General features: G+C 53.8%; 1 protein-coding gene across 4 annotated transcripts in view; it reads left to right on the top strand.

The window, feature by feature from the left end:
* The window catches only part of LOC119958354 (fragile X mental retardation syndrome-related protein 1-like), a 69,548-nt gene extending 58,188 nt beyond the window's left edge, over nucleotides 1-11,360 (top strand). Inside the window, exons 12-17 of one of the 4 annotated variants that reach the window (XM_038786803.1) lie at nucleotides 790-970; nucleotides 2,213-2,428; nucleotides 7,669-7,869; nucleotides 8,961-9,059; nucleotides 9,323-9,432; nucleotides 10,320-11,360. In XM_038786803.1, the coding sequence (XP_038642731.1) occupies nucleotides 790-970; nucleotides 2,213-2,428; nucleotides 7,669-7,869; nucleotides 8,961-9,059; nucleotides 9,323-9,432; nucleotides 10,320-10,487 (975 nt within the window). In that variant the 3' untranslated portion in view covers nucleotides 10,488-11,360. The remainder of the gene's footprint in view (nucleotides 1-789; nucleotides 971-2,212; nucleotides 2,429-7,668; nucleotides 7,870-8,960; nucleotides 9,060-9,322; nucleotides 9,433-10,319) is intronic. The other 3 variants (XM_038786805.1, XM_038786806.1, XM_038786804.1) reach the window with 3 other exon arrangements.
* Nucleotides 11,361-22,527: the final 11,167 nt, after the last annotated feature.

Here is a 22,527-nt window from a genome sequence, read left to right on the forward strand (position 1 = left end):
AAATCTCTGCCCGCATTTTGCACCGAATCCCTCAGGCGCTTGAGGAACGAAGGTGGGTGGAGTGGGAATCATTACATTAAACGTAGCGTTGAGGAGAGGCTCACGCAAGCGGAGAGCGAAGGACGTTACCCAGAGTTCCACTCCCGGGGCAGTGTCCATTGGCCGTGGCTCAATGGGTGATGTGGAGGCTCGAGGAAGTGGAGAGCGAAGGACGTTACCCAGGGAAGGACATTACCCAGAGTTCCACTCCTCCCGGAGCAGTGCCCATTAGCCGTGGCTCTGTGGGTGAGTCTGAAGATTCTCTGAGTCACTCGAAGGACACGAACGGCATTAACCTATATATAAAAAAAATGATCTGCTCATTTATTTAATTACTATTTGTGGGAGCTTTCTGGCTGTTGCGCTTCCTGTAGTGTAAAACTCTTCAAACATACTTAGTTACTGTGAAATACTTTGGGATGTCCTGAAGTTGTGAAAGACGTTATCAAAGTGCATTTTAATTTGACCGCTGCTGACTCGGGCAAATATCTGGAGGAGAATCGGAGTGGAATTTGAGGCAGTTTCGTCCCTACACTTTCTCACAATGGAAGAATAGTTAGTCGAGCGCAGTAGTGAAAGGGCAGTTGTTGGCATGGAACTGTATCCCAGAGAGCGAGCTTTTCCTTCAGAGGGTAGAAACTGTGGGAAGAGGGTGCTAAACGTTGCCATTGCTCGTGTGAGTTGTTCACATTTGCCATGCGTCTTGAAATCCTGTTGTGGACTCGCTGTGTCTCTGGTCCTTCTCTGCAGGAGGTCGAACAGCTGCGATTGGAGAGGTTGCAGATAGATGAGCAGCTCCGGCAGATCGGCATGGGGTACCGCCCACTGTCCACCCGTGCTGACAAGGAGCGTGGCTACATGACGGATGACAGCACGGCCTCCTCCATGCACAGCTCGAGATCGTACAGCGGCCGAGGGCGAGGGAGGCGAGGTACCTGCCATTTAACTTCATGGTGCCCTGACGTGGCAGGCTGATGCACTTTATCTTTACTGTGCAGCTTAAGTTTCACTTTACCAAAAACAATACCAAGTTATAAACAGCGGGTATTGTATCACCAAAAACCCTCTTCTTACTAAAACTCTGAATTTCATTGCCCTCCGAACTGGCGGCTGTGTCTCCAGCTGATTAGGTCCAAAGCCCTGGAATCCTCTCCCTAAACCTCTCTGCTTCTCTACCTTCCCATCCTCCTTGCCGCCTTGTTCACCTGCCGTAGCATCTCCTTTTACAATTGTTAAATTTCCATCTAATCCACCTATAAAATGCCTTGTGGTGTTTTACCACACGCAAGTGAATCGATTGTAATTCTTAATATGTCTCCTTTCATTTTCTCCCTCCAGCGCGGTTTCTCTGCTAGACTCTGGTTCCGCCCTCTGCTGCCTCAGCGGCCTGGTCGTCCTTCATCCAAAACCCCGGGCCCAGTCAGCAGCGGGGACACAGCAGCAGCCGCCCGGTGCTGCACTCGGGGTGTCTGCCCAGGTTACATGACCCGCTCACTGGGCAGGTCGTTGGCTGGCAGCCACAGTGCCAGTGCTGAACCACACTGATGTTGAGTGTGGGTAGTAAAGGAGCAAAATAAATAGCTCCTAATTCCTTAAGGCTAGGGGTGTGCAGACACCCCAGCGGCCTGTTCAGATGACCTGCGTACAGAATTCCCCCTCCAATTGTATTCCGCACCTACGTACCTATGGGGCCTCACGGTAGCATGGTGGTTAGCATCAATGCTTCACAGCTCCAGGGTCCCAGGTTCGATTCCCGGCTGGGTCACTGTCTGTGTGGAGTCTGCACGTCCTCCCCGTGTGTGCGTGGGTTTCCTCCAGGTGCTCCGGTTTCCTCCCACAGTCCAAAGATGTGCGGGTTAGGTGGATTGGCCATGCTAAATTGCCCGCAGTGTAAGGTTAATGGGGGGATTGTTGGGTTACGGGTATACGGGTTACGTGGGTTTAAGTAGGGTGATCATTGCTCGGCACAACATCGAGGGCCGAAGGGCCTGTTCTGTGCTGTACTGTTCTATGTTCTATGTACGTAACTAGTTACAGGCGTGGCGGAGACGGCCACACCATCAGAAGCGGGTCTTGACCTGATGGTTGTTTGGCTCCAGTGCGCTGCAGAGACACCCCCCCCCCCCCCCCCCCCCCCCCCCACCCTTTAACCTCCGAACTCTACTTGCTGCAGACAACAACTCCGACTTCTCCAATGTTTCCGAGGCCGAGTCGGAACGCCGGGCTGAGCTGAGCGATTGGTCGGCGGGCCAGGCCGACGAAGAGAGGGATCGCCGGCAGGGATCGGACACGAACCGGAGGAGGCCGACTGGAGGGCGTGGCCGAGGGGCTCCTCCCTCCGGGAGAGGTCGCGGTGGAGGTCGAGGCGGGTCTTCATCAATCAGTGCAGGTACATTGAGCTCAAGAGTTTGAGTCGCATTTTCTTCTGTTGAACATTGTTAACGAAAGAAAGCGGACTGATTAAAGCAGTGGGTTTGAAAGCTGCTTGTGGCCAAGACCTGGATCAAATTCAAACTGATCAAACTGCATACTGACATTTTTGAGTTCTTTCATTGGATCTGAGCATCACCGGCTCGGCCAGCATTTGTTGCCCATCCCTAGTTACCCCTTGAGACGGTGGTGGTGAGCACAAGAAATGGAAACAGGAGTAGGCCCCAGGTCCTTCGAGCCTGCCCTGCCATTCAGAAGGATCATGGCTGATCCATGCCGGCCTTAACTCCTTTTCTCTGCCGTTTCCCTCTAGCGAATATTTATCCAGCTCCACTTTAAATACTTCTAATGACCCAGCCTCGGGGGCAGAGAATTCCAGGGATTCCACACCCTCTGTGTGAAGAGATTTCTGCCCACCTCAGTTTGAAATGACCGGCCCTCTATCTTGTAGCCATGCCCTCTTGTTCGTCACTCTCCCACTGGTGAAAACATCACACCATCTACCCTGACCTGCCTGCTGCCTTTTTGTGGTTCATGCACGAGAACACAAAGATCCCTCTGCACCTGCGGTCACCCTCCATTTTGAAATTAAAATGAAATGAAATGAAAATCGCTTATTGTCACGAGTAGGCTTCAATGAAGTTACTGTGAAAAGCCCCAAGTCGCCACATTCCGGCGTCTGTCCGGGGAGGCTGGTACGGGAATTGAACCGTGCTGCTGGCCTGCTTGGTCTGCTTTAAAAGCCAGCGATTTAGCCCAGTGAGCTAAACCAGCCCCTGGTTTTGATAATCTGCCTTTTGATTTCCCCCGACCGAAATCCCCCCCCCCCAACGTTAAACTCCATTCGCCTGGTTTTCGCCCAGTCACCAATCTATCGATATCCCGTCCGAGAATCGCAACATCCTCTTCCCAACATGTCCTTCCACCTATTTTCATCTCATCGGCAAATTTGGAAACCTTGCATTCTGTTCCTAATGCAAGTAGGGGCTGGTTTGGCTCACTGGGCTAAATCGCTGGCTTTGAAAGCCAGCAGCACGGTTCGATTCCCGTACCAGCCTCCCCGGACAGGCGCCGGAATGTGGCGACTAGGGGCTTTTCACAGTAACTTAATTGAAGCCTACTCGTGACAATAAGCGATTTTCATTTTCATTTCATTTCAAGTAGCTACTTGCATCTTTCCATCTGAAAATTTATTCCAACTCTTTGTTTTCCATGTTACAGCCAGTTTTCAATCGGTGCTAAGACACTTCCTCCAATTTCAGGGGCTTTCACATTATGCACCAGCCTCTTGTGCGACACCTTGACAGATGCCTTTTGGAAATCTAAATACACTAAACTACACGTTCTCCTCTATCTACTCTCCCTGTTATATCCTCAACGAATTCGAGCAAATCTATTAAACATGATTTGCCTTTCGTTAGACCATGTTGACTAGGTTTGATTATATTCGGCTTTCCTAAACTATTAGCTATTTCCTCTTTGATTATTGACTCCTGTTGTTACTTAACCAGCCTCCATCAGTCGTCCCACATTTACCTTAGCCGCCCACTTCCTATTTATATATCCATACAAACTGTTTGTTTTTAAACTGCATGCAAGCTTTCTCTCAAAATTCATTTTCTCCCCAATACGCTTTTTAGTCTTTTGCTGCTGGATCCTAGAATCTTGCCTGTCCTCAGGTCCACCAATATCCCGTTCCACTTTGTATATCCTGCTTTCCAATTTAACATCATCCTCGATCTTCTTTGTTAACCATGGATTTTGCCTCTTTCTCGTGGAATCCCTCTTTGAGATTGGGATAAGCTCCTGCTGAGCACTATGGGCTGCTTTTGAATACCTGCCATTGCTTGCCTACTGCCCTGTATCTTGGCTTGTTTACCCAGATCGCCGTAGACAACGCCTCTCGCATACCATTATAATTGCCCTTTTTAAATTGAAGACATTGGTTATGGACATATGGTGTTTGCCCTCAAACTGTATCTGGAATTCTATCAAATTGTGGTCACTACCCCCTAGGGGATCATTAACAATGGGATCCCTTATTAATCCTTCATTACACAAAGCCAAATCTAAAATAACCATTTCCTGGGTAGATTCCACAACATACTGCTCTAAAGGCCATCTTTGATGTATTCCACAAATTCTTCTTCTACTTTGCCCTTGCTGCTTTGGTTTGTTCAATCGTAATGCAACTTAAAATCCCTCCTGATAATTGCGGTTCTCTTCAAACGTGCCCTTGATATTTCATTTATAGGGCAGCAGGGTAGCATGGTGGTTAGCATAAATGCTTCACAGCTCCAGGGTCCCAGGTTCGATTCCCGGCTGGGTCACTGTCTGTGTGGAGTCTGCACGTCCTCCCCCTGTGTGCGTGGGTTTCCTCCGGGTGCTCCGGTTTCCTCCCACAGTCCAAAGATGTGCGGGTTAGGTGGATTGGCCATGCTAAATTGCCCGTAGTGTCCTAATAAAAGTAAGGTTGGGGGGGGGGGGTTGTTGGGTTACGGGTATAGGGGTGGATACGTGGGTTTGAGTAGGGTGATCATGGCTCGGCACAACATTGAAGGCCGAAGGGCCTGTTCTGTGCTGTACTGTTCTATGTTCTATGTTCTATTTATGTGTTGACCTCCTTGAGTGGTCACGTTCTGTAGACCGCTCCCACCCTCGTCTTCCTTTCCCTGCTCTTGCTGATTTTAACCCTAAACAATTCTGCATCACTCTCCATTGCCTTTATATCATGACTCGGCACTGCACTGAAACCTTCCTTGATTAACAACGTTACCCCCCCCCTCCCTTTCCCCTTTGACCCCTCTGCATCCCTAGTTATACAGTCCGCAAGAACACTGCATGGTTCAGATATCGGCCGTCCCAGGCGTACAGCCCCCACTTTCCCCAGTACTGATTCCAATGTCCTACAATCCGGTACCCACACCAGCCTTTGAGCCGCGTACTCACCTCCCTAATTTTACGTACCCTTTGCTAGTTTCCACGTGGCTCAGGTGATTGATTCAGAGATTATAACCCTGGCAGTTCTGTTCTTTAATTTAGTGCCTAACTCAAAACTGCCTCCACTGGGCCCCCTTCCTCGTTTTACCTGAGTCATTGGTGCCTACGTGAACCATTAGATTGACATCTGGCACTCTTTCTTTCCCAAAAAGCTATCGAGGCTGGGTGGCAACTGAGCATTTCAAAAGTGAGTTGTTTGTTAGGCAAGGGACCGGAGGGTTACGGTATCACAGCTGGGGGCAGTTGAAATACCGATGGTGTTTCATACGATTAATTAGAACATAGAACATAGAACAGTACAGCACAGAACAGGCCCTTCGGCCCTCAATGTTGTGCCGAGCCATGATCACCCTACTCAAACCCACGCATCCACCCTATACCCGTAACCCAACAACCCCCCCTAACCTTACTTTTTTTATTAGGACACTACGGGCAATTTAGCATGTCCAATCCACCTAACCCGCACATCTTTGGACTGTGGGAGGAAACCGGAGCACCCGGAGGAAACCCACGCACACAGGGGGAGGACGTGCAGACTCCACACAGACAGTGACCCAGTCGGGAATCGAACCTGGGACCCTGGAGCTGTGAAGCATTTATGCTAACCACCATGCTACCCTGCTGCCCCCAATTAGGTGACTGGATTATGCTGGAGGGCATTATTCCTGTGTCCAGACCACTCCTCAAGCACAGACAATGGAAGTAACTGAGTTAAAGGTGTACAGTCAAATAAAGATCGCCCATTGTGTGTTTAAATCACTTTGAGTAGAGGGAAGAGAAATGCTTAATTGTTCCTCCCCATAATATCGTGGCTCTCACTGATCTGTCAGTGTTCGGATGAAGGCCCATCAGCCAGTTTGACATCCTCTCTGAATAATGGCTCCACTCTTGACAGTAAGAGCTTAGATTTAATCATCTTTATTGTCACAAGTAGGCTGACATTGACACTGCAGTGAAGTTACTGTGAAAAGCCCCTAGTCGCCACATTCCGGCGCCTGTTCGGGTACACGGAGGGAGAATTCAGAATGTCCAATTCACCTAACAGCACGTCTTTAGGGACTTGTGGGAGGAAACCCACGCACACACGGGGAGAACGTGCAGACTCCGCACGGACAGTGACCCAAGCTGGGAATCTGTGAAGCAACAGTGCTAACCACTGTGTTCATTTAGTGCATTTTGATGTACAAGCCACTACTGCCCTTTGCAGGCTGGTACAAGGGAAATCTGAACGCTGAGCTCGAGGAGCGAGGTGATAACATTAGACTTGGGTAAGAGGAAGAAACTGCATTTCTATAATATTATCTTTTTTTTTTTTAATTTAGATTACCCAATTATTTTTTCCCATTAAGGGGCAATTTAACGTGGCCAATCCACCTACCCTGCACATTTTTGGGTTGTGGGGGCGAAACCCACACAGACACGGGGAGAATGTGCAAACTCCACATATACAGTGACCCAGAGCCGGGATCGAACCTGGGACCTCAGCGCCCGTGAGGCGGTTGTGCTAACCACTAGGCCACCGTGCTGCCCAGAAACTGCATTTCTATAGCACCTTTCTACGCCCCTGATGGTGTCAAAGCACTTGATCCATTTTGAATTGTAGCCCCTTTTTAATGCAGGAAACAAGGCAATAAATTGACACACGGCGGGTTCCTCAAACAGCCTTGTGTTAATGACCCAGACGGCCTGTTTTTGGTGACGTTGGTTGAGGGGTAGGCAGTGACTCCGATCGCCCTTGCTCCTCCGAGGTAACCCTCTTGCCATTATTCTAGAAAGATGTCACTTCCAGCAAAGCAGCACTCCCAGGCTCGGTTATATCCACGAGCTACAATTCTATATTTGGAGTGATTTAAAGGCGGGTGGGAAGCGAGGTCGAGGGAGTTGGCGAGCAGAGACTAGGCCGCTGAATGCTATGAGAGCCGATTGCCCAAAGCAAAAGGTCAAAGGGCTGCGGAGAACACAAGTCGGTTGATCGGACAGAGACCAGGAAAGGACCCGAGGACGAGGTCTCTATTTAAAGTGTGTAAAGGAAGCTAAAGCAGCTTTGTCAGGACTAACTGATGAACAAAATATCTATGGCAGACGTTTCTGATGCGATCCTACTCGACAGCAAAGCCTTGTCCTGTTTCTGCCTGCGATGCAGTTACTTTTCTCTCTGGTAACTGTGTGCGCCTGCCTGTGGCCGCTCTTGTGTTTCAGTGCTGAAGGACCCAGACAGCAATCCGTACAGCCTGCTGGAGAACGCGGAAACCGATCAGGCCGGCGACACCGACACCAGCGAATCGCACGCCAACGCGAACCGGCGGCGCAGGTCCCGCAGGCGGCGCACCGACGACGACGCCACCATGATGGATGGGATTGTGGAGTCCGACAGCGCCTCCATCAATGAGAATGGTGTGGGTATGTGACGGGGTGCTTCCGGGTATGTGACGGCTGGGGAGGGGCTAGGGGTACAACTGGTCTGCTCCACTGAGTGCCCTGGAGTGAGCTGGCACAAGAGGAGGCCGTTTGGCCCCTCGAAAGGGCTGATGTCCCACTGTCCTCTACTCCCAACGACCCAGCAAGATTTCCCCCTTCAATTCACCCTTTTTGAAAGCTCCTAATGAATCTACTGCCCTTTCAGCCAGCATCTTCCAGACCTCAACTCGCTGTGTCAAAGGAAACGGATTTCCCTTACGCTCTCCAAATGTGTTGGTAAATGGGATTAGAACAGTCAGCTGGTTGTTTTTGACTGGCGCAGACTGGAAGGGCCGAAGGGCCTTTTCTGTTGCCCCTCAGCCTTCCCGGCTCCAAGGAAAACATTCCCAGCTTCTCCAATCTCTCCGCATTATCCCGGGCCCCCTCATCCCTGGTCCCATCCGAGTAAATCTCCCTCCACACCTCTTCGAAAGGTTGACATCCTTCCTAAAGGGCGGTGCCCAGAATGGGAGCGCAGTGATTTCTAACGGTTTAGCGTTAATCTCCTTGCTTTTTGCAAGCTCTGCCTTTGCTTCTGAAGCCAAAGACCCCCATTTGCTTTACGAACAGCCTTCTCAATTTGCTCTGGGTGTGCGTAAGCGAAGGCGAGCATGTCTGCTCCTGCAGCAAACGGCTTTGACCAACCTGTCGATTTCCACAGGCTCCCTCCCCCACGTGGGTGAAGATGAAGACAGAACCACCTTCCCTGAAGGCAGCTTGGCTGTAATTTTAAATCATTGTTAATAAAGTAATAGGTTTCAGAGGTGGAAGTTTTATCTGTATTTAACTTGGCCAGGAGCAGGGAAATGTCTGTCTGGAATCAAATTTGAAGGAAATGTTGGATATATCAATGGTGTGAGACCTGAAAGAGTAAAGGGAGCGTCGAACGTTAGTGTTGGGTGGGCGGCCAGGTTAAATCTAAAGCTGCCGGCTGTGAACTGCTCCTGGTCTGTGTGATAAAATTGTGGGTTTTGTGGGAGTTTGGAGTGAACTGAGCCCACTGCTTGTCTCCCTCTCCTGCCCCCCCCCTCCAGACGAGACCGAGGGGAGACCCCCACGCAGAAACAGGAGTCGCCGGCGCCGGAATCGTGGCAACAGACTGGACGGTTCCCTGAGCAGAGACAGGCAGCCAGGTGAGTTCGCCAATCCTTCACTGCCCGCAGCATGCTGCCGAGCAGAAAGAGGCCATTCAGCCCTTTGCCCCCCCCCGCCCCGTGCCAGCTGTTTTGGAAGAGCTGTCCCACTTGTGGAGATATTCCTCGCCCCTTTTGAACAGCTCGGTTACATCTCCCCTTGGACCTGCGCTGCTCCGAGGAGGAGAATCCCAGTTCCTCCCGGTCTCTGGCGTCGGAGCGGCAATTCGGTAAGCCAAGTTCTAAGATGCTTGTTACCTCAGTTACAGTGGCCGATTACATCTCCCGCGCAGATTCGCAGAGCCGACAGCGTGTCACGCAAACAGATCAATCCGAGAGAGCCCCTGGGCCGGAGCCAGAGGTGAAACAACAGGTAAGCCGTCTTGTTCAGGACCCCTGGCAGCCCTTTCGGCTGCCTGACTGATGGCTTGTGTTACTGTGTGCTGTTAGTGTGTGGGCCTTACAGAGCAGTGGCAGCTATCGTGGAGTGTGTGAAGAATAAACGGCAGGAGGAGGCCTTTCTGTCCATGCTTGCACTGGCTTTCTGGAAGGGCTGTTCCGTTAATCCCTCCTTCGCCATAATCCCCTACTCTTCCCTGTTTTCCTGTTGAAAGTTGCTTCCAGGAGCAGTGCATTGCAGCTCCGAACTCCTCGCTGTATAAAAAGATTTCTCTTCCTTCTCGTTTCTGTGTTCAGTGCGAGATGTGAAACGGTCCTTCCCTCGATTTCCCCACTGGACGACACATCTCCACATCCACCCTGTCACACCCGCTCAGAGTCCCATTTCGTTAAACTCACCCCTTTAATTTTAATAGCTTCCAACGTGTGTCGGCCTAACCTCCTCGCTAATGTCCTGTACAATTGCAGCAAGACTCCCCGACTTTAATACTGCCACCCCCTGGCAACAAATTCCATTTGCCAACCTAACAATTGCAGGCTAGCAATTTAGAGATTTTCAGGACACCCGATCCCTCTTATTCTCCATTTAAATAATTATCTGCTTTCCTGCCAAAGTGTGCCGTCTCCTGTTTTTCCCACATTATACTCCCAGCTGCCAAGTTGTGTCCACTCTCAGCCCTATCCGTAACCCTTTGCAAACTCTTCCTGCCCTCCAGGCAGCCCCACCCCTCAGAGTGCAGGGGGAGGGAATGGTGGTTAAGCTGTGCAGCGGGGAGACTCCGGGAGCATCGCGGGAAAGAGTCGGCAGGGGGGGGAAGTGAAAATGCAGTCACGGTGTGTTTTGTGCTTGGCCTCCCTCAGGAGCAGGTGGACCCCAGCGACGAGCCCAGCGCCACGCCCAACGGCCCCACCAGAAGCCCAGATGGCAGCGCCAACAAGACAGCGGGCGACTCCCAGGAGCGCGGGCAGAGCTACGAGCAAGCCGGCCCCACCATCAAGCAGCAGGCCGTGGTGAACGGCGTTTCGTAAAAACGCAGCAGCCGCCACCCTTGAATCTCAGTCCCGCTTGCATCATGTTTATTCAATAGTGCTTGTCAAAGCTTGCCAAAGATAGGAACCTGAATACTACATAACTACTACTTACTACTACCCGACTCGACACAGCACTTGCCCTCCCCTCACCCTCAGCACCGGACAGAGGTTTGAGGGGAGGTGTTCAAAACATATATCTGTGTATCTGTTTTTTGACATTTAATTAAAAAGTTCGAGGAAATAAAAAAAAATACACATTTAAAAAAAAACGCAAAAAAAAAACACATTTAAATAAAGATGTTGTGCCTTCTAAGAGTGTAAAAGAAAAGTGGGGTTTTGTTTTTTGACGTTTTGATGGCGGAGGTCAGCGATTAAATATATATATTAAAGAGAGGTTTGGTTCGAGAAGCTGGAGGATGGAGAGAGTGGAGGGGGTGTAGTAGAGAGCGGGAAGGCAAGGTGTCGGTTACTTGAAGCTTGTCTGTTTAATAAAAAAAAAAACTATAAAATGCTGCAGAATTAAAATCGCAAAACCAAACGAGTATGCAACCACTTGTGGTAAGGAGACACTATAAAACGATGCACTCCGAATTACTTGCACTGATTAGTAACAAAACAAAAGAGGAGCAACTAATATAACTGGGGAAAGAAAAATAAAAGCAGAACGATTCAGTCGTTGCTGGTTGGAATGTAGGAGATACACTGGAATGGAAGGAAAGGTACGGAGGGGCGGATGGGGGAAATGGGCCAACAGAAAGTGGCCCACGGAGTTAGCGGAAGAACGATGATTGTCAGCAAAGTTGGACAAAGCAGCTTCATTTAAAAAAAAAAGGTTAATTTATTTTCACTGTACAGTATTTAAAAGCCGATCTCTCTCTCTCTCTCTCTCTCTCTCTCTCTCTCGAGCCTTGCATCACACTAATCTTAAAGCCCACATTTCTTCAGCGACTGTACGACGGAGCCCACGCAGCTGTTTTTAATACTTGATACCCGATGTGCTGCAGGCGATGGCTAGTGTGTGTGATCATGGGACTTCATAATGGCAGAAATAAACTCAGCATTAATTATTCTTTTCTTTAAATTACTTCGCAACCCTATTTTCAAACGCGCGCGCGCGCACACTCCATATTGTGACAGCAGCCCCCAACACCAGAGAGTCGGCACTAGCATCGAGACTCCAGAGGCTGGTTGGCTTCCCGAGCCCCAGGTGAGGGGGTAACCGAGTGGGTCGTCGGTACCAGCTCGGTTTGTGTGTTGGGGGGGGGGGGGGGGGGGGGGGGGAGAAGAGTCGAGGCCAGGGGCTGAGAGAACCGGGCTGCTTATTCACAGGGCCAAGTGATGGGGGCCGGGACAGCTTTGTGCCCAGCGCAGTGAGTGGCGGATTGAGCATCGGCCCCGTTTGACGGGGGCCGTTCCAGCAGCAGGGGTGGTCAGCGGCAACTTCCTAAGTGCAGCCAGTCGCCCCCCCCCCCCTTCCCAACGAGGACGGCTAAGAGGAGCGGTGAGATTCACCGTCTGCACCCTGGCAAACGTGCCCGCTGTGTGACGTGCTGCCCTGCAGGGGTGTTGCGTGACTCGGTTGCTAGCTAGGTAACACAGATGAAGTAATTTTGTTTCTGTATTGAAAGTTTTTTAAATGATTTTTTTGCCCGCCGTGCATCTTCAACAGTTCGAAGGATATTTGAGACTGCGTTACGGTGTCAATTTGGATCTGTTTCGGGCACTCTGATTGTTGAACCGGGAAACCAGGATGGTTTCGCAAATAGTTTGGTTCCACAAATCTACCGGGGTTGGTTTCCTGCCCTCTGAACCGTCTTGTGTATGAGATTCCAAACTACAAATGTTTTTGTCCTTTTTAGTTTTGTTTTCTCTTTTTTTTTTTTTTGAAAAACTTGTTTCTTTTTGGTTGATGTGCAATATGTTTTCTTTGTATGCAAGTAGTTCCGAAATAAAGTTTGATCTTCCATCTTCTAAATGGCTGAGCTGTTTATTTGATTCCTGTTTCCGCGTTGATTTTCCTGGCTGGCGCGCAGCCTGAAAGCCTTTGCCCCTCGCACGTCCCTGACAGAAGGTGTCCCATCCACCCCAGCCTCGGCTAATGGAGACTTGCATGGCTAAAGCAGTTTTTAACGCAGCAAAGCATAATCAAGCAGACTTTGACATCCGCCCACTTAAGGAGCTCTGTTGAGGGAGGTGGCCAATAAAGAGAGGTTTTCAGTGGGGCCATGAAGGAGGGGGACTGGGCAGCGAAGGTGAGCGAGAGCCTTCACTCAGCACTCCCTCAGTACTGACCCTTCTGACAGTGCAGCACTCCCTCAGTACTGACCCTTCTGACAGTGCAGCACTCCCTCAGTACTGACCCTTCTGACAGTGCAGCACTCCCTCAGTACTGACCCTCTGACAGTGCGGCACTCCCTCAGTACTGACCCTCTGACAGTGCGGCACTCCCTCAGTACTGACCCTCTGACAGTGCAGCACTCCCTCGGTACTGACCCTCCGACAGTGCGGCACTCCCTCGGTACTGACCCTCTGACAGTGCAGCACTCCCTCGGTACTGACCCTCCGACAGTGCGGCGCTCCCTCAGTACTGTCCCCTCTGACAGTGCGGCACTCCCTCAGTACTGTCCCCTCTGACAGTGCGGCGCTCCCTCAGTACTGTCCCCTCTGACAGTGCGGCACTCCCTCAGTACTGACCCTCTGACAGTGCAGCACTCCCTCAGTACTGACCCTCTGACAGTGCAGCACTCCCTCAGTACTGACCCTCTGACAGAACGGCACTCCCTCAGTACTGAGCCCTCTGACAGTGCAGCACTCCCTCGGTACTGACCCTCTGACAGTGCGGCACTCCCTCGGTACTGACCCTCCGACAGTGCGGCACTCCCTCAGTACTGACCCTCTGACAGTGCGGCACTCCCTCAGTACTGACCCTGCGACAGTGCGGCACTCCCTCAGTACTGACCCTCTGACAGCGCGGCACTCCCTCAGTACTGACCCTCTGACAGTGCGGCACTCCCTCAGTACTGACCCTCTGACAGTGCGGCACTCCCTCAGTACTGACCCTCTGACAGTGCGGCGCTCCCTCAGTACTGACCCTCTGACAGTGCCGCGCTCCCTCAGTACTGACCCTCTGACAGTGCGGCACTCCCTCAGTACTGACCCTCTGACAGTGCGGCACTCCCTCAGTACTGACCCTCTGACAGTGCGGCACTCCCTCAGTACTGACCCTCTGACAGTGCGGCACTCCCTCAGTACTGACCCTCTGACAGTGCGGCACTCCCTCAGTACTGACCCTCTGACAGTGCGGCACTCCCTCAGTACTGACCCTCTGACAGTGCGGCACTCAGTATATCTGCAGTATCTGGACTGTTAACACTACTGTCTCACAGCGCCTGGGTCTGTGGCTCGATTCTGACCTCGGGTGGTTGTCTGTGTGGAGGTTGCGCATTCTTCCCATGTCTGTCTGGGTTTTCTCCCACAGTCCATAGATGTGCCGGTCAGGTGGATTGGCTGTGCTAAATTGCCCCTCGGGTGGGGTTATAGTGCCTTGGCAGGTGCTCTTTCAGGGGGTCGGTACAGACTCGAGCAGAATGGCCTCTCTATTGTGGGAATTCTATGATCCTAAGGTTGCTTCACAGGATATACTACACAAACGGGCCATTTGCGCCAACCAGTTTGTGCTTACTCGAGCCTACTCTCTTACTTCCCGTTTTAAATCTGCCGTAGCGCTCTCTTCCAATTCTTTTCAAAGTGGTGATGGCGACCCGCAGGTGGATCGCCGGCGGCTGTAAAACGGGTCGCCAAAAATGATCCCCCATCGGACCATCCCGTTTTCTCTGTGGGTGAATTCCCGCTGCCGTGCGGTGTATGACCACACGAGGCTGATGTTGAGGCCGTTGCCACCGAAGTGTGCTCCAGCAGAGGATCCCGTGTCTGCAGCAGCTGATCAGCCAGGTAAGTCAGCACCTGCAGCCTAAACCGACGGGTTTGAAAGGAAAATCGATTTTCTTTCAATTTCTTTCCCAAAGATGCTGCTTCTGCACAGTTAGGGTCCAGGAGTGCTCTGCACTTTTGCCAGATTGAAAAAATTATTTTTTATTTACAAATTTTACGTTTAGTACAGAAGTTCCAACAGTGAATGAGATTTTTTTTAAAGTAACTGTGGAGAATCTATTGTGAACGGGGCATGGGTCGTGAGAGTCGGCCATCTTGTAAAAATGGATCCCGCTGCCTCATGTACTCGTCTAGATTCCCCCTTAAAAACCTCTCCATACTATTCACCTCGACCACTCCCTGTGGAAGCACATTCCCCTCCACATCCCTGGACACTCGGGGGCAATTCAGCATAGCCAAGGGGCGGCACGGTGGTGCAGTGGCTGGTACTCCAGCCTCACGGCGCTGAGGTCCCAGGTTCGATCCCGGCTCTGGGTCACTTGTCTGGTGTGGAGTTTGCACGTTCTCCCCGTGTGTGCGTGGGTTTCACCCCCACAACCCAAAGATGTGCAGGTTAGGTGGATTGGTCATGCTGAATTGCCCCTGAATTGGAAAAAAAGAATTGGGCACTTAAAAAAAAAGTTTTAAAAATATATAATTTAGCATGGCCAACCCACCCTAACCTGCACGTCTTTGGACTGTGGGAGGAAACTGGAGCACCCAGAGGAAACCCATGCACACACTGGGAGAACGTGCAGACTCCACACAGACAGTCACCTGAGGCTGGAATCGAACCTGGGTCCCTGGAGCTGTGAGGCAACGGTGCTAACCACTGTGCCTCCTCTTAAAGAGCATCTTAAAGGAGGGTTAGAAAATAAATTCAGGAACTTGAGGGCCCAAGCAGTTAGAGCCACTTTCCATAAAGCATTGATTAAAACGGGGGATGTGTGAGAATCCAGAGGTGAGGCGCTCCAGAGGCTTGTAGGAAGGCTGGTGGAGGATACAGAAATGTCCAAAAGCACCTCCTGTCTGATTAATTACTTTGAAGGGCATTAAAGGTGCTAAATTAACCAGCATCAGGCTGACCAAGTCCCATTCACCTATCGCCCCCTGACCTCTCCTCGTCTCCCGATCTTCCGCAGCATCCACTTTAAAATTCTCATCCACTTGTATGGGTCAGCCTTCCCCCTATCTCCTCCGCATCCACCTCCAGCCCAGCAGCCTGCCCCCGAACCGTCGGGTAGGCGATCGCCAAGGACTGAGATATTCTGCGAGATGAGGCAGAGGTGAGCTTTAAGCATGAGGCCAAGAGATTCGTCACCAGCGCACTCGGAGCTTGTCTGGAAATGGTGTGGCGAACTACAGTATTAGGAGGTGGCAAAGGGATTAAGTTGCTGGGACGTGTTAGGGGTTTATCATTAGTTCGAACAGATAGAAGGGCACCATTCCCCCCAGTCTGTTCCACCATTCAATTAGATTTTGGGCAGCAGGGTAGCATGGTGGTTAGCATCAATGCTTCACAGCTCCAGGGTCCCAGGTTCGATACCCGTCTGGGTCACTGTCTGTGCGGAGTCTGCACGTTCTCCCCGTGTGTGCGTGGGTTTCCTCCGGGTGCTCCGGTTTCCTCCCACAGTCCAAAGATGTGCGGGTTAGGTGGATTGGCCATGCTAAATTGCCCGTAGTGTCCTAATAAAAGTAAGGTTAAGGTGGGGGTTGTTGGGTTACGGGTATAGGGTGGATACGTGGGTTTGAGTAGGGTGATCATGGCTCGGCACAACATTGAGGGCCGAAGGGCCTGTTCTGTGCTGTACTGTTCTATGTTCTATAGATTATTGCTGATCTGTATGTCAGCCCTGTTTAGCTGATAGTGAGAGCTTGCCATCGTTTTGGGTCACTTCTGAGGTAAACTCTGAATCTCCCAGATAGTAGCGGGAAGTATGTGAGAGGCTGAGATGCACAGGTTCGTAGTCCGCGAGGGTTATGGGGATGAGGTGGGAGTTGAGGATTATCGCATCCCACCGCATCATTGAATGGTGGCGCCCACTCAGTGGGCTGAACGGCCTGCTTCGAACCATGGGATCCCTCAAGTGCAGAAGGAGGCCCTTCGGGACAACACCGACCCTCGGAGGGAGCCCAATCCTCCAGGCCTATCCTCGCAACCCCACCTCCGGGGGGGGGGGGGGGGCAATTCAGCGTGGCCAACCGGCACGTCTTCGCACTGTGGGAGGAAACCGGGAGAACGTGCAGGCTCCGCACAGTCGGCCGTGGGAGGAAACCGGAGGAAACCCACGCAGGCACGGGGAGAACGTGCAGGCTCCGCACAGTCGGCCGTGGGAAGAAACCCACGCAGACACGGGGAGAACGTGCAGGCTCCGCACAGTCGGCCGTGGGAAGAAACCCACGCAGGCACGGGGAGAACGTGCAGATTCCGCACAGTTGGCCGTGGGAGGAAACCGGAGGAAACCCACGCAGACACGGGGAGAACGTGCAGACTCCGCACAGTCGGCCGTGGGAGGAAACCCACGCAGGCACGGGGAGAACGTGCAGACTCCGCACAGTCGGCCGTGGGAGGAAACCCACGCAGGCACGGGGAGAACGTGCAGACTCCGCACAGTCGGCCGTGGGAAGAAACCCACGCAGGCACGGGGAGAACGTGCAGACTCCGCACAGTCGGCCGTGAGAAGAAACCCACGCAGGCACGGGGAGAACGAGCAGGCTCCGCACAGTCGGCCGTGGAAAGAAACCCACGCAGGCACGGGGAGAACGTGCAGACTCCGCACAGTCGGCCGTGGGAAGAAACCCACGCAGGCACGGGGAAAACGTGCAGACTCCGCACAGTCGGCCGTGGGAGGAAACCCACGCAGGCACGGGGAGAACGTGCAGACTCCGCACAGTCGGCCGTGGGAGGAAACCAACGCAGGCACGGGGAGAACGTGCAGGCTCCGCACAGACGCGTCGGCCGAGGCCGGAATGGAACCCAGGTCCCTGGCGCCCTGAGGCAACGGTGCTGACCACTATCCCGCTCCGAGCATCTCATGGCCTTCACCCCCCCGGTGAAGATTGGGATAGAACCCCTTCAGACAGACAGAGAGAGAGGCCAACCCTTGCTTGTGTAGAATGTCCATCCAACGCAGCAACCACACAAACAAAACATTTTGGCTTGCATGTCCATTCCTGTGGGCAGAAACCTTTCCAAAATTCATCCACCCCCCCTTACCCCCAGTAGGCTGGCTATATCCACCCCTCCCCTTGAGAGGGGATGAAGGGAGGGGATAGGCTGGGGGTGGAAGGTGTTGCCTGTGGAGTGTTGGTATGTGTGTGTGTGTGTGTGGGGGGGGGGGGGGGGTTTGTTTTTGAAATGGTTGAGGGGCTTCTCCTTGGAGACGGCTCTTGTGACGCCTCCTGCTGCATTGTGAGGCGGACAGAGCAAAGCTGCCCCCACCCCACAGCCCAAACGTTTGGAGAGTAAAGTGGGGGCAAGCAGCAAGCACCTGGACGGGGGTCTTCGAAAGGCATTGCTCTTGCTGTTTGTGCGTGTGATCGGGAGGGTGAGGGGGCAGAGAGAGAGAGAGAGGGGCAATGTTGGGCTCTCCAAAACTCACCTGTGGCTTGTACTGCAGCCTGGTCCTGCTCACATCCAACCTGATCCCTCCTCAAGGTAATGGACACACAGGGCTGTGCGGGGGCATTGGGGGCTTGAACCATTCCCCACCTCCTTTCAGCTCACTGCTTCCCAACGGGCGTGTCCTGGGGGGGGGGAGAGCTGAGCCCAATTTCACCTTCACAAAGGGAGATTCCTTCAATCTCTCTTCCTCCAGGGTCCCAGCCAACTTTCTGGGACTATTCACACCTTTCTGCAGGACACGATGTTCAAGTCCAACTGAGATCCACTCACTATCCAGGGCCCCCCTCCACTCACTCACTATCCAGGGCCCCCCCTCCACTCACTCACTATCCAGGGCCCCCCTCCACTCACTCACTATCCAGGGGCCCCCTCCATTCACTCACTATCCAGGCCCCCCTCCACTCACTCACTATCCAGGGGCCCCCTCCATTCACTCACTATCCAGGCCCCCCTCCACTCACTCACTATCCAGGGGCCCTCTCCATTCACTCACTATCCAGGGCCCCCTCCACTCACTATCCAGGCCCCCCCCCTCCACTCACTCACTATCCAGGGGCCCTCTCCATTCACTCACTATCCAGGGCCCCCTCCACTCACTATCCAGGCCCCCCCCCTCCACTCACTCACTATCCAGGGGCCCTCTCCATTCACTCACTATCCAGGGCCCCCTCCACTCACTATCCAGGGCCCCCCTCCACTCACTCACTATCCAGGGGCCCTCTTCATTCACTCACTATCCAGGGCCCCCCTCCATTCACTCACTATCCAGGGGCCCCCCTCCATTCACTCACTATCCAGGGCCCCCTCCATTCACTCACTATCCAGGGACCCCTCCACTCACTATCCAGGGACCCCCTCCACTCACTATCCAGGGACCCCCTCCACTCACTATCCAGGGACCCCCTCCACTCACTATCCAGGGCCCCCTCCATTCACTCACTATCCAGGGCCCTCCTCCATTCACTCACTATCCAGGGGCCCCCTCCATTCACTCACTATCCAGGGGCCCCCTCCATTCACTCACTATCCAGGGACCCCCTCCATTCACTCACTATCCAGGGCCCCCTCCACTCACTATCCAGGGACCCCCTCCACTCACTATCCAGGGACCCCCTCCACTCACTATCCAGGGACCCCCTCCATTCACTATCCAGGGCCCCCTCCACTCACTATCCAGAGACACCCCCTCCACTCACTATCCAGGGACCCCCTCCACTCACTATCCAGGGACCCCCTCCACTCACTATCCAGGGACCCCCTCCACACTATCCAGGGACCCCCTCCATTCACTATCCAGGGCCCCCTCCATTCACTCACTATCCATGGCCCCCCTCCATTCACTCACTGTCCAGGGACCCCTCCACTCTATCCAGGACCCCCCTCCATTCTCTCACTATCCAGGTCCCCCTCCACTCACTATCCAGGGACCCCCTCCACTCACTATCCAGGGACCCCCTCCACTCACTATCCAGGCCCCCCCCCCCCATTCACTCACTATCCAGGGACCCCTTCCACTCACTCACTATCCAGGCCCCCCCCCCCCCTCCACTCACTATCCAGGGACCCCCTCCATTCACTCACTCTCCAGGGCCCCCCTCCACTCACTATCCAGGGACCCCCCTCCATTCACTCACTATCCAGGCCCCCCTCCACTCACTATCCAGGGCCCCCCTCCATTCACTCACTATCCAGGCCCCCCTCCACTCACTATCCAGGCCCCCCTCCACTCACTACCCAGCCCCCCCCCCATTCACTCACTATCCAGGGACCACCCTCCATTCACTCACTATCCATGGCCCCCCCTTCACTCACTATCCAGGGACCCCCTCCAATCACTCACTATCCAGCGCCCCCCTCCACTCACTATCCAGGGACCCCCTCCACTCACTATCCAGGGACCCCCTCCACTCACTATCCAGGGCCCCCCTCCATTCACTCACTATCCAGGGCCCCCCTCCACTCACTATCCAGAGACCCCCTGCATTCACTCACTATCCAGGACCCCCCTCCATTCACACTATCCAGGACTCCCTCCATTCACTCACTATCCAGGACCCCCTCCATTCACTCACTATCCAGGACCCCCCCTCCACTCACTATCCAGGACCCCCCTCCACTCACTCACTATCCAGGGCCCCCCTCCACTCACTATCCAGGGACCCCCCACTCACTATCCAGGCCCCCCTCCACTCACTCACTATCCAGGACCCCTCTTCGTTCAAGAGAAAGGAATCCCCTCCATTAACTCACGATCCTCAATGATTGTTTTCCTGTCTCCCTCCTCTTGCAGATTTCTCAGTTATTGCAAACACGCTCCTTCCTCCGTCCCACACCCCCTCCATCCCACACTCTGTCCATCCCACACTCTGTCCATCCCACACTCTGTCCCTCCCACACTCTGTCCATCCCACACTCTGTCCATCCCACACTCTGTCCATCCCACACTCTGTCCATCCCACACCCCCTCCATCCCACACGCTGTCCATCACACACTCTGTCCATCCCACACTCTGTCCGTCCCACACCCCCTCCATCCCACACCCCCTCCATCCCACACTCTGTCCACCCCACACTCTGTCCATCCCGCACTCTGTCCATCCCACACTCTGTCCGTCCCACACTCAGTCCGTCCCACACTCTGTCCATCCCACACTCTGTCCATCCCACACTCTGTCCATCCCACACCCCCTCCATCCCACACGCTGTCCATCACACACTCTGTCCATCCCACACTCTGTCCGTCCCACACCCCCTCCATCCCACACTCTGTCCATCCCACAACCCCTCCATCCCACACTCCGTCCATCCCACACCCTGTCCGTCCCACACCCTGTCCGTCCCACACTCTGTCCGTCCCACACTCTGTCCGTCCCACACTCTGTCCGTCCCACACCCTCTCCATCCCACACTCTGTCCATCCCACACTCTGTCCATCCCACACTCTGTCCGTCCCACACTCTGTCCATCCCACACTCTGTCCATCCCACACTCTGTCCATCCCACACTGTCCATCCCACACTCTGTCCATCCCACACTCTGTCCATCCCACACTCTGTCCGTCCCACACCCCCTCCATCCCACACCCCCTCCGTCCCACACCCCCTCCGTCCCACACTCTGTCCGTCCCACACTCTGTCCATCCCACACCCCCTCCATCCCACACTCTGTCCATCCCACACCCCCTCCATCCCACACTCTGTCCATCCCACACCCCCTCCATCCCACACCCTGTCCATCCCACACTCTGTCCGTCCCACACTCTGTCCGTCCCACACTCTGTCCATCCCACACCCCCTCCGTCCCACACCCTGTCCATCCCACACTCTGTCCATCCCACACCCCCTCCATCCCACACCCTGTCCATCCCACACTCTGTCCGTCCCACACTTTGTCCATCCCACACTCTGTCCATCCCATACTCTGTCCATCCCATACTCTGTCCATCCCACACTCTGTCCATCCCACACTCTGTCCGTCCCACACTCTGTCCGTCCCACACTCTGTCCGTCCCACACTCTGTCCGTCCCACACTCTGTCCATCCCACACCCCCTCCGTCTCACACTCTGTCCGTCCCACACTTTGTCCATCCCATACTCTGTCCATCCCATACTCTATCCATCCCACACCCCCTCCACCCCACACCCCCTCCATCCCACACCCCCTCCATCCCACACTCTGTCCATCCCACACCCCCTCCGTCCCACACTCTGTCTGTCCCACACTCTGTCCGTCCCACACTTTGTCCATCCCACACTCTGTCCATCCCATACTCTGTCCATCCCATACTCTGTCCATCCCACACTCTGTCCATCCCACACCCCCTCCGTCCCACACTCTGTCCATCCCACACTCTGTCCGTCCCACACTCTGTCCGTCCCACACTCTGTCCATCCCACACCCCCTCCATCCCACACGCTGTCCATCACACACTCTGTCCATCCCACACTCTGTCCGTCCCACACCCCCTCCATCCCACACTCTGTCCATCCCACAACCCCTCCATCCCACACTCCGTCCATCCCACACCCTGTCCGTCCCACACCCTGTCCGTCCCACACTCTGTCCGTCCCACACTCTGTCCGTCCCACACTCTGTCCGTCCCACACCCTCTCCATCCCACACTCTGTCCATCCCACACTCTGTCCATCCCACACTCTGTCCGTCCCACACTCTGTCCATCCCACACTCTGTCCATCCCACACTCTGTCCATCCCACACTGTCCATCCCACACTCTGTCCATCCCACACTCTGTCCATCCCACACTCTGTCCGTCCCACACCCCCTCCATCCCACACCCCCTCCGTCCCACACCCCCTCCGTCCCACACTCTGTCCGTCCCACACTCTGTCCATCCCACACCCCCTCCATCCCACACTCTGTCCATCCCACACCCCCTGCATCCCACACTCTGTCCATCCCACACCCCCTCCATCCCACACCCTGTCCATCCCACACTCTGTCCGTCCCACACTCTGTCCGT

The sequence above is a fragment of the Scyliorhinus canicula genome, chromosome 29, assembly GCF_902713615.1.
Source record: "Scyliorhinus canicula chromosome 29, sScyCan1.1, whole genome shotgun sequence".
NCBI classification, from domain to species: domain Eukaryota; kingdom Metazoa; phylum Chordata; class Chondrichthyes; order Carcharhiniformes; family Scyliorhinidae; genus Scyliorhinus; species Scyliorhinus canicula.